Genomic DNA, 12,108 nt, shown 5'->3' with positions numbered 1-12,108 from the left:
GAAATTAGCCAAATGAAGAATAAGATTAACTCTAATTAAGCACGAAATAAGCGTTTAATCATGGGAAATTACCCCCCCATCTAATTGAATTATCTTTTCAAATTAAATCATGATCATTTGGGATGCCTCTAGGAGCCTCTCTTGCTCTTTATTTTAATCTCTTTTCTCTCTTTCTCAAGACATGTACTCATCATTAGATATGGATTTGTCCTTCGTAGCATATATTTTTGCAGTTAATGGACAGGAGTAATTTCTTGTCCCTCTATCTCACGCTCCAAATGAAAGAGATGAGATTGGTTTCTAGGGATAATTACACACTGATATAAAAGATGGCACTAATATGCATCATTATTACTCAGACACATAATTAGTAATGGAAATCCTCATCACTACATTTCCATCCTTCTACCTAACCTTGTTTTATTTTGATTCTGCATAGATCAAGAGCTGCTGGAGGACATCATGATTGACAGCTCCTTTTACCTCACTCAGCCAATGGTAAGAGACTTCTATAGGAGCAGTGTTTTTAAAAGTAGTTTAAGAGAAGTAAATATGTTGTTATATGGCGGATGTGAAAGAGAGGCACATCTGTTACTTACAATTTGTGGCTAAAAATGAAAGTGCTTTTGATTCTGAGGATAGCTCAACTCAAGTTTTGGAGTTTACCTTGCTATTCCTTTGTTTATAGCTTTGTTTACCTTGTGCTATTTTCCTTTGACAGTGCTTCGCTCAGTGTTCTCCAATATTCATGTCCTGCCGTTTATACTCCACATAGTCTTCTTTGTTCTGTTCTCTAGACCTCAGAAACAACTTGATGTATTACACTGACACCCCTTTAATCAACTCACAAAGCACCTCATGTCTTTTATATTCCCCACCCTAATCAATGACAATCGCTCCCTTTGGAGTAACACATCTAAAAGGTACTATGTGGCAGAATGTGTCTTTTCCTTTATTGCTTTCCTCAAACAAAACACCCCATTAATTAGCGATGAAATCAAAATGCCGTAACAGCCCAGGGGCAGTGTCTTTGCATGTGGTGTCTGAGAGTGTTCTGCACAGTGTCTATCCTACATATGTCCTAGAACTACTGTTCTGAATGTTGTCAGTGATACGAAAGCTATGCTGCGTGGTCATAAACCTGTGGCTGTTAGACAGTAGAAGAACGATACGAAGAGGTATCCTCTGGAGGTGATTGGCATGTACTTTTGCCCTACTTTAAACATGCCACATAAAAGAAGCTCTGGAAAGAGGAGGGTTGGATGGTGATAAACATGCACAGAGCTAGTCTGTGTGCACATAGCTGGTAGAGAAGGAGAGTAATGAACGTGAGAGATGGTGAATGTGTAAACAGAAAACAGAGCTGTCACAGAGTGTACAGATTGTAGACAACCGATGTCTACTTCAGTGAGGGTGCAAACATATACACACATTAATACACATGAATGTGTGTTGGCAAAGCAATCCCCACACTGACACACACACACACACACGGAGTACACTCACACTGTAGCCTTGTGAAATATGGCCCTGGGTGAAATGAATGGGTCTCCCTATGTGTTGGTGGCAGGTCGTTATTCTCCATCCCTCCAGCGAGACAATAAAGCCCAGACACAATGAGACAGTCTTTAGAACTCACTCTCACCTCCTTTTACACTGCTGGCATCTATAAAATTCAACCTTGATAGAGAGAGAGAAAGAGGTGGGTTAGAGGGAATAGGCAGGTTGAAGAAAGGGAGGTGCATGAGGGTAGTGTTGCGCAAACAAAAAAAGAATGAAAAATTAAGATATATTTAGATTTGTGTGCTGAAAGAGCCTGTTGCACATTTCACAGTGTAGAGAGAAAATGAAACCTAAATCATATCAAGAAATGAAATACCAATGTGACAATGTAGATGTCAGGCAAATAGCATATTAGGTACACAGGCACATGAAATAGGCCCTAATTTGATGTGGTGTTGTATTAGATATATAATTGATCTGTTAGTTTGTTTATGGTATTGTGTGACTTTGCAGTTTTAAAAAGTTTGTTAATAACACAAACAAAGTTACAGATCAAGGCAGCAGTCAGCCAGCGACTCGTGTGTTTTGTGAGGCAAAATGACTGATTTCCCCATGAATATTTTGGTTTGGAGAGAGTGAAATTTAGCTTATATAATGGTGGTTTCCCATTAGAAAAATTTTGTTTTTTTTAGGTGGACATTGTTTGGTGGCTAAAATATGTTTTGCTGCTGACCCTGTCCTCAGCAGTACTTTGCTTAGTTTCTGTGCTGGTATTCCTATCTGCTTCTACAAACTTGGGGTGTCTCAACCGCCATCTACTGCAGGTAATATGCACTGACTAACCAACCTAATATAACCCCGCTTAAAATAATAATAACTATCCCTTTAGTCAGTGATGCATAGTAATGTCTCGTAGTCTCATTATACTTGAATTTTATCATTGGCCAAGTTCAGCATCTAGCATTTAGCAGCTTAGCAGTAACATGAATATTATTTTCAAATCCAGCTTATGCTCACATGATAAAATTGAAAATTGATCCAAGTAAAGTGAGACCAAGTCAACTTCTTAAGTCATAGGCCTATATCTGAAGTGACTGTGCACAGCCAGCATGTTTACTGTAGGACAGCGTCCCACCTTGGGACACTGTTGCCAGGCAACATAATGACTGGGAATTTTCCCACACCCAAGGGTTTAACCTTGGTAAAGGGCAAGTGGAACTTGAGTTAGAGAGATGAGAGAGGAAAAGTGGAGTGCCACAACCTGTACTCAAAATCAACCTTTCCAAAAATGAAATTAGAAGCCTGTGGAATAAATAATGAGTGGCGGCTAATTCCTTAGCTGCAACATAAACCCTTGTAGTGTTCTAGCTTCTCGGCCCATTAGACCAGTAGTGAGGATGTTGCAAGCTGTTGCTGCTGGGGAACACCATCTGCCACTAATGCGGCTGCTGCCCTCCCACCCTTAGGGACAGAAAGGTGGAGACAGAGAGAGAAAGAGAGAGAGACATAGACATGGGAAGAAAAAGAGAGATAGGGTAAAAAGCAGAAGGGATGGAGATAATTGTAGAGGAGGAGAGATAGGGACATAACTCAGGCTTCCTCCTATGTGTAATTAAGTGGCAGCAGTGGGGTCATGGCAGAACTTCCTTGAGCTACTGTGTGTGTGTGTGTGTGTGTGTGTGTGTGTGTGTGTGTGTGTGCGTGTTTCTGCAAACTGGATAATTTAGTCTCTAAATCAATACAGATAAATTGTGTCACTGCACTGCGCCCTTCATTAGGTAACCAAAATAGAATAATAACCAGTCCACTATGAGCACAGTCAGGTTGTATTGTCTTGTTCATGTAAATTCTAGATATAGGACAGGCATTATACCACATGACCTCACAAATTGCAACAGATACTCTTTCAGCTGTTCTGATCTCATAAATATATCATTTATAATGCATGAAAAGCTTTAAGAAAGTGGGAGAAAGTATTAAAAAAAAACTGAAATTGGTGATGCCACAGTTTCTCATTGCTGCTGATATTAAGATGGATTTATATATGTCTTCTTGTCTGATGTCCGCACAAATTGTTCAGTGCTGTCCATAATTCTTAACTCGTAGATGCATAAGTTGATCAAAATGACCTCAGTTTGTTTTCTTGCAATATCTTGGTAATGAAACAAGTTTTACTAAGAAGGTAATATGTTGTATGTCGTACCAATTTGGCAGTCACGGATACTTTGAAAGCAGTATAAAAGTGCTGTTTTCTGTGATATTTAAATAATTTTGTTTAAGATTTATGTTAACCAGTGCCAATATTTATATAGTTAGTGCCAATTTATGTTTAAAAAAAAAATCACAAAATAAAAGCTTGTGTCTCACTCATGTTATTAAAAATGAGAAATTTGTCTACTAGGCCTGCAGCCTTTATTTGTGTTCCTCCTTTTTAATTATTCTTCTGTTAAAACAGAAGTCTCTAATTAACTGTACTTTTTGTGCTTCTGCTCTAGCAAGATGATCAGATGAGCCTTGTTGCTGTCATGCTCTATGACTTCCAGGACAGAAAGTTCCTCCCATGGGAACACAAGAGCACAGAGGAGATCATACAGGAAGTTAGAGATGTGGAGAACTGCCTCCTCAGGTAAGGAAAATAGCAAGAAAATCACAAAACAAGAAAGGTTCCAAACTTTGAGATGGAATTATGTAAGAGAACAAATTGAGGAAGAAATGTAGGACAGGTAGAAAAAAACTTTTTCTTTTGTATGTGTTATACGTAGGTTTAAAACCAAGCTGGCAGCCTCTCTGGCCCGCTACAGGATCAAACATGATCTCTTGTCCATTGAGTCTATCCTGCCAGAGAGTGTGAAGATGAAGCAGGAGAGATCAAGCAGCCTTCCACTTTACGCATGGGTCAACACACTGAAGAGCAGGTCAGCTGAGCATGCCAAACCAAGGAAACTAAAAAAGAATCACTATACAACATTCTATGCTCTGATTGGTGCCAGACTTTGGTGTCAGTTTGATTGAGGCCTAGGGAAGATGAATGCAGAGACCCAACATATCTATGTTGTATGACCATTAATAAAGAAATGGCTGTAAAACACTAAAACCATCCCCTTCTGAAAATAGCACCAACAGCTGTTGGTCTGGCATGATTGACATTGTATCTCCCATAAGCTTCAACAGAACTGACATTAAGGGCTGGAACATGGACTTTTCTATAGTCATGTAATGACCCGTCCTTTTTTTATTTTCCATGGCACAAATATACACACCTCACTCACCCACTCAGAAGCAGATAACCTACACCTGTACCTGCACACCTATACATGAATGCACTGTAAGCACATAGAGAGTGTGTGTAAGCCTCTACACACACACACTTACATCTACACATAGACCTTTAACTTGGGGTGCTGCCAGTGCCCAGTGTTTTATGGGCCAGGTGCCCAGCTGACATCCAATTAAACCACTGTGTGTGTGTGTGTGTGTGTATGTGTATGTGTGTGTCTATGTGTCGTTGTCTGTGTGTGTGTTAATGTGTGTTCTTGCACTCGCCTCGACAGGCTGATTCAGTTAGGTGTAAATCCTGCTGCTGTGGACAGATTCAATCAGCAACAACCCTCAGCGAGCTCTGGGACTGTAAAGGTCACCTGTTGGGACTAGTGGTGTGTGTGTGTGTGTGTGTGTGTACATGTGTACCTCAATGGCTTTTATAGCACATTTTACTATTAAACTCTTGTAAAAGGCCACATAGCAATTCCACACACTATTATTATCTATGATTCCTCTTTTGTCCACCTCTCACCCCCTTCCCCCTTTCCCTTGTCTTTTCTCTTGGGCCTCCTCTAATCCCCTCTCCTCCCTCCTCTTTACCTTTCCTTCTAGCCTTGATGAGGTCCAAGGAGTGCTGAAGAGCACCGGCCTCTTGCAGGTGAAATCGATTGGGCAACTGGAGGGCCACACCTTCTGCCAGGATTCCCACTGTGGGGATGTACTGGTGCTGCCTGCTCAGCTGAAGGCTCAGCTGTACTCCACCAAGCTTCTTAGCGACCACAAACTCATCATCCAGGTACACAGAGGAAAAGGAGGTTTCTGACAGGAGCAGCCTTCTCCCTGTAGACTCTCATATAGCTGTGGAAAATCTGCTCAGCACCATCAATCTTCCCTGATATTTATGATTTCACTTGGGTAATGGACTTGCTCAAATTGATTATAAGACTGAGACCTCATACGCCAACTAAGATTAGTTTGGCCAGATACAAATATTTCACATCACTTCCTCCCATACTTCACTCTGAGCCATAAAGAACCCTCCGCTCTGGGTGGGGGCGAGCAGTTTAGTCATTTAATTTCTACTCCATTAAAGTCAAGCTGCCGTACAAACTGTAAGCAGCACACAGCTCCACAACACAATTAAATCAGCCAAATTCAATCAAATATTCAACACCACTGCCTAATGAATCACCTCCTTCCTCCTCTCTCCATTTCATGAGCCTCCATCACACCTTCTCTCCTCTCTTTGTCTTTTTTAACATGTCCTTGTTCCCGTCCTCCCTGGTTTGTCTTTCCTGACAAACCCCGTGATCTGGATGCTGAGTACAGAAACTCAAGCCAGACCAGTGGTTCCACAGGGATACGTTCAGTACTATTTCCAGAGGGGACCCCATTGATTGAAGGACATCTCTCTTGTAATCTGACTGCACTCTTTACTCTCGATCTTCTTCTCTTTCCCCCTCTTGCCTCCCCTCAGTACCTGCTTTCCAACAGCTGCTCCAAACTCCCTCTCCTCTCTCATGTATTCCCACCTCAATTCTATTTACCACTCTCAGACAGTGAAACTTTTTCTCCCCCTTTCTCTTATCATAGTTTGTGTCTTATCACTTTGCAGACAGTGTTTCTATTGTGCACAAACCTGGATCTAGAAGTCTTAGGTTGAAGTCTGTTGAACTAATGCTTTACTCAATGTGTCTGTAGGATAAGTCTTGCAGCCTGGGCCCAAATGCAGTGTGCTCCCTGCTGCCAGAGGATGGAGATGTTCTTATGGTGGGCTGCTTCTCCGGCCTCACCGTCTCCCACACAGCCTCCCTAATTGTGGAGAAACATAAAGCCAACAGTGGCGACCAGCCCAGGGTTTATGTTTGTGTCAGCGATCGTACAGATACTGAGAGGGAGGAGCTACAGCGGGCCGTCATTGCCATGGGCTGCAAGAGTAGGCATAAAATGGATGTGTTCATTGAGTGTCCATGAGTGCATTGTCTGTTTGTGTCTTTGTATGAGAGGGAGAAAAGAGGAGACAGACAGAAAGAGATGGAGGCAGAGAAAACAGAAGCAGTCGATTTATTGTCTTTGTTTTCATGACTCCACAGACTGTCTTTGTATTTATGCGTCTTTCAGTTGAATGTAAGAGAGAATGGACTGAATATTTCTTGTTGGCCTTGTCACACTGGGCTATTACTTTTTTTTTTAACTTACTATTCCATTCTATTATTTCTATTATGATAAAGTGAAGTGACTTAATTTGATCAAATGTTGGCAAACTTTTTCCAAGTTATTTCAACAAAGATTTGTGGTACAACAACCAAAAAAAAGGTTGAAAATTGATTGTTGTTGTTGTCAGCAAATTCTTAGAGACTTATATGGAGACCCTTTGAACCAAACAATTTTTGCTGAGATTCTGAGCTGTATGTAAATGTTATATGCTGATAGTGGCGGCCCTCTCGGATAGTCATTAGGGAAACAATTAAGCTCATGTGAGAAAGCTGACACTTTTATAATTGCAAAAGGCACCCTAAGGCAAGGTATTTTTCTACAAAGAAATACATTATGAAGAGGCTTTAAGCATAGAGCAAATGTGTGTTTGTGGTTATCATTGAACTCTAACCATGTGCATTCTGCTCAGATGTGAAGCTGATACCAGAGGACTTCCAGTCTTTGAATATTGGTGACAAGCGACTTCAGAAGGTGCGCGTCATCCTGTTGACCCCCAAGTGTTCATTGTCTGCAGTCAGCAACCCGGTCAAATTCATACTGCAAGAGAATAGAGGTACTGTAGTGATCTATATGCTGGAGCCATGAAGTGTGGATTTCAGAAATACATGTTGTAACCTAGTTTAAATTACACCCTATTGTGTCCACAATGGAAAACAACAGAGGTACAAACTGAATTAAAATTAGGTTTATTGCCAAGTAGAATTTCACATACATAAATTTGCCTTGATATATTGGTGCGTAACAAAAAACAGAACAAGAGGAAATATAAATAAATAAAAAAATAAATAAGGAAAATTGTTGCTCTACGGCATTCATGCTGTAAAACAATGAACACTTAAATTCATATTCTGTAAATCTGCAAATTATGTAAATTCTGATCCTGCATAGTTCTTAATACTACTTCTACATATTCATAAAAGGTCTGATGGAAAATTGTGGAAATAACAGTTTTTTGGAGCAACAGTGTTATTCTGGGTTTAAAGTGACAGTTCACAGCAAAATCAAATGAGATTTTTGGGGGTCTGAACTGTCCCTGTAAAGTAAAATCACTGTTCTAAGGTTTAAAAGTAAAGTTGTAGTCTACTAGTTTTCAATTAAATTTCAATTTGATACAACAGAATTAATTGATAAGCAGTAATTTAAGCCATGAATATAAATAGAACAATTTCACATCAAACAACTGTGTCACAGAGGTCCTCATTACTTTATTAATTCCTTTTCTGTGTTCAAACAGAAGATGAGGAGCATTATCATGAATAATAATTCCCATGTCATACATTTTATCACAATGTGTGATCTAGTTTTAAAAATAATGATCCACCCACAACCCTCTCATTGGCTGCACAGCCTAACCCCTATATGGATATTATTTGAATTAGAGCAGCTTACACATAACCCATAATTAGATGCAACACACTAATAAACAGACTAATGAACTAATAAACAGATGTGTTAATAAAACAGGGATTCTGCTCTTTGAAACACTTATTTTATTTTCACAGACACAGGCCTGCTGCAGGACTTATCCCAGGGCTCCATAGCCCAGAGCAAACTGGAAGCTCTAGTAGCCCAGCAGAGGAAGGATATCGATCAGGCCTTGAAGTGTGAGTGTTAAACCGCCTGCTCTCATGTTGACATGCACACACTCAGACACACACACACACACACCATATGAGCCAAGTCTGGAGCCTCTCGTAGCCTCTCTCACCTCTCTGACACAATGCAGCTTATACTTCCTAATTATCTAATCTCATATGCCATTAGACTGAAGCCTGTGGTATCCCTGGGAGATCGTCTGAGTCTTAATTAGGAATGCTAATCTTGCAGCGCGCCGGTCAGCCACAGTTTGCTGCAGCATTCCTTGCATATTTTAAACAAGTGATTAGTGATTCTGCTTTGTATTGCAAACAGTCTGTAGAGCTGAATGTGTCAGAGGGACCTACTTTGTACAGTCACATCATGTTCTATTCTATACAGATGTTATAGCTCTATTCTGCAGTCAGTGCTTTTTTGCTGTATTGTGTTATGTGTTGTATTATATACTATTCAGTAGCGTGTTAATTGGTGTCCATGAGCTACACTCATTAGCCATTGTCTGTCTTGTATTGTTCAGCGGTCTTCGTTCTGTGTTGGTCTGGGTCATGATCATCGAGCAGGTGGAGTCTTCCTATCAGAGGCAGTGAAAACCAGCTCTTCTAATAGCACAGCCATCGATTGGCCCTCATCTTCATTTTTGCCAGCGTAGATACTTTCTAATAGGACTGTTAATTAATGATAGGAGTGTATCGAGTGCCTCAGCTTTGTTGAGTCGGTCTCATTTCAGTGTCTTTACATAGGCACACGCAGACAGATACTCACACAGACACATACAAACACATCTCCACAGCCCTTAAAGTCCCAGCTGTGAGGCTGTAGAACGGGACATGTCATGCCTCAGTTCTCTCGTCTTCTCGACTCAGTTCCACTCTCTCGGAAGCAACATTTCGCATTTGTTTGGAGCCGATTTGCCACAACCGAGCAGGTTTTATTTGTTATCAGCTTGGTGTTAATTGTTTCTGTCGGGCTATAATTAGTGAGCAAGAAAGAAATCAAAGCTCAAATGAAGAAAATCAAACGGCCGATAGCTTCACAAATCTACAAGCCAGCAGCAGTCGAATAAGACAAGGCATATACGTATGAAAACAGTGCAAAGAAATTAATATTTAAGAACCCGTTTCTTCAGAGGGAGCGCTTGATGTGGAGGATGGCACAGTTTGAATAATCAAATTTAATTGTCATAGAATAAAAGGAAGAAACATTTTAGAATGAACATCTGTGTGTGTGCTTGTCTGTTCTCCTTCTCTAAATGAACATGAAGTGAGTTTGTTGTTCAGGGGTGTGGCTTCATGTCAGTGAAGCAACGTTATTTAAATGTCTTAGCATTACAGATTTTTTAGATTTATGTACATTTAACAGTGCAATATATTTGCAACACAGAAGTTATGAGCTTTCATGTATGTTTATTACATGGCTTTGTTAAATGTTCAATTCTGATTGGTCAGTTACAGCCTACTAAGATCTGTTATTTCTGTATAGCAGACCCTTGCTATGTATAACACTGTTGCTATGAAGAGCAGACTGTTGCTATGACGCAGTTTTGATCAAAGACTCTTGAGGAGCAATAAAATTATTTTTAAATCAATAAACATGACATTTTGTGTCAAATTATTGATTTTGTTTTCTTTTGGCAAGTAAACGTGTAATAAACACGATAATGTACAGTGAGCAGGTCATTATTGCAGGATGATTCAAGTCCTGCATCACCATGTTGGGATTTATTTTGCAATAATGACTTACTTGCTGTGCATCATCCCTTGCATATTTACTTGTACATTAGGACTGCTACTAATGATTATTTTCATTATAAATTAATCTCTTGATCATTTTCTTGATTAATTGATTAGTTTTTTATTCCATAAAATGACAGAAAATGGTGAAAAATCTACCAGTTGTTGCAGCTCTAAGTTTCATGCAGTATGTTGATCCAATGCGCATTTTGTTTAGTCCCTAAGGTTTTGACGGTGGTGTACTGTACCTGTTCATCATACCCACAAGAGAATGAAGAGGTGGTGAGGAGAGCTCTGGAACAAGCCAAGACCCGCTCCGAGCAGGAGGGGGAACCAAAACAAGCTAACTTCAGGTCAGCCTCAGTGCCTTGGTGCACTCTGCATCTGTCTCTGTCATTGTCTTTCTTTGTCTGCTTGCCTCGCTGTCTGTCAGCCTGCTGCGATGTTTGTCTGTCTCCCTTCAGACAGGCTTCTGTCAAAGTCTCAGCTCACCTCAGGCAGGAACTGAAGGAGACTCAGTGAAAATATAATCAAAGGTGCCATTTTATGTCTCTAAATGCTGTGAAAAGGGCAGGAAAAAAAGTTTTTCAGACAGCTTGCCTTCACAGAGACATACTTTATGTTTTTTCATTTTTTTTGTTTGTTTGTTTGTGTGTGTGTGTGTGTGTGTGTGTGTGTGCGTGTGCGTGTGTGTGTGTGTTTGTGCAGTTTGAAGAACTTAAGACTTGTTGAAGTTTACCATCCTGTACACTTGACTCCTGACTGCTGTGAGTTGGCCTGGTGTGCTGGCAATGCTTCAGGCTATCATAAATAAAACACATAAAATATTACTGGTATGGGTCACACCCTGTCTTTACCTACATAGCTAGTGAATTTGTGTGTATTTATTTAGTGTGATATTAACTTATAGTTTTTACCAGCTGCCTCTTCGTGTTTTTGCATACTGCGTTTTTCTGTTTTTTCTGCTATGCGTGTTTCGTCCAGGCTTAGTCAGTCCCCATTCAGCAGTCCTGACTGTACTCAGGGCCTGAAGGAAACAGACCCCTTCTTCATGTTGGAGCCATCAGAAGAGAACAATGGATGCTTTCTAGCTGTTCTCAACAAAGAGGTAAGAATCATTTAAGCATAAACCTTACAGAGTGAAGTGGTGTTAATTCTGATGAACTGATGATGATATCTGCATCCCCAATATTATCTCCACACTAGACATATCTACCACAGGAAGTCTATGGTCAATTTAGTGTTTTAATATTTTCTTAAGTATAGTAGTGACCACAAGACATCACGGTGGCTGAATGTTTAAGCCAACATATTAAGGTTCAGTTTCTCTGGGTGGTGCCTACAAAGAAAACTTTTAATAAGGAAGGATTGTTAAAGCCCATAACTTTTCTCTCGTAAAATATATAGCCAAGGTCTTTTCCTGCAAGGTGTTATAGTGTATAGCCCCTTTTCTATACACACATGCTGACTTGACTTGGTTTGACTCAATGCATCAGCCCAGCAAGACAGTGCTGCCTGCTTGATGGTGTGTCTTTTAACTGGTAACATGCTTATCTTAGGTTGAGCTGCTGCTGTATAAACGTCTCTAAACATGAAACAGTAAAATAAAGCAGATGCCTGAAAGTACAAACAGGGACACAGGAGAGAAACTAAACTTAAAACCACAGAGCTTCAGTTAGAAGCTACACTTGGATTGAGGTAGCGAAAGATCACTCATCAACCCCTATTTCTTCATTTTTTATTAAATATATTACAATGCCAAATTTTGATCAGCAAAGACATATCATACTTGTTCACCTGA

The 12,108-nt window shown here is 40.1% G+C and overlaps 1 protein-coding gene across 1 annotated transcript in view; it reads left to right on the top strand.

Annotated features, from left to right (window-relative positions):
- The window catches only part of LOC146326873 (putative methyltransferase NSUN7), a 29,567-nt gene that overhangs the window by 9,645 nt on the left and 7,814 nt on the right, over positions 1 to 12,108 (top strand). Inside the window, exons 3-11 of the mRNA XM_084719235.1 lie at positions 440 to 498; positions 3,999 to 4,129; positions 4,266 to 4,418; positions 5,377 to 5,560; positions 6,466 to 6,700; positions 7,391 to 7,534; positions 8,484 to 8,585; positions 10,525 to 10,660; positions 11,292 to 11,415. Coding sequence (XP_084575361.1) covers positions 440 to 498; positions 3,999 to 4,129; positions 4,266 to 4,418; positions 5,377 to 5,560; positions 6,466 to 6,700; positions 7,391 to 7,534; positions 8,484 to 8,585; positions 10,525 to 10,660; positions 11,292 to 11,415 — 1,268 coding nt within the window. The remainder of the gene's footprint in view (positions 1 to 439; positions 499 to 3,998; positions 4,130 to 4,265; positions 4,419 to 5,376; positions 5,561 to 6,465; positions 6,701 to 7,390; positions 7,535 to 8,483; positions 8,586 to 10,524; positions 10,661 to 11,291; positions 11,416 to 12,108) is intronic.

This window comes from Lutjanus erythropterus, chromosome 5 (genome assembly GCF_056507025.1).
Source record: "Lutjanus erythropterus isolate fLutEry1 chromosome 5, fLutEry1.hap2, whole genome shotgun sequence".
Lineage (NCBI taxonomy): Eukaryota > Metazoa > Chordata > Actinopteri > Lutjaniformes > Lutjanidae > Lutjanus > Lutjanus erythropterus.
Note: the sequence above shows the minus strand (reverse complement) of the source record. Positions and strands in the feature narration are given on the sequence as shown.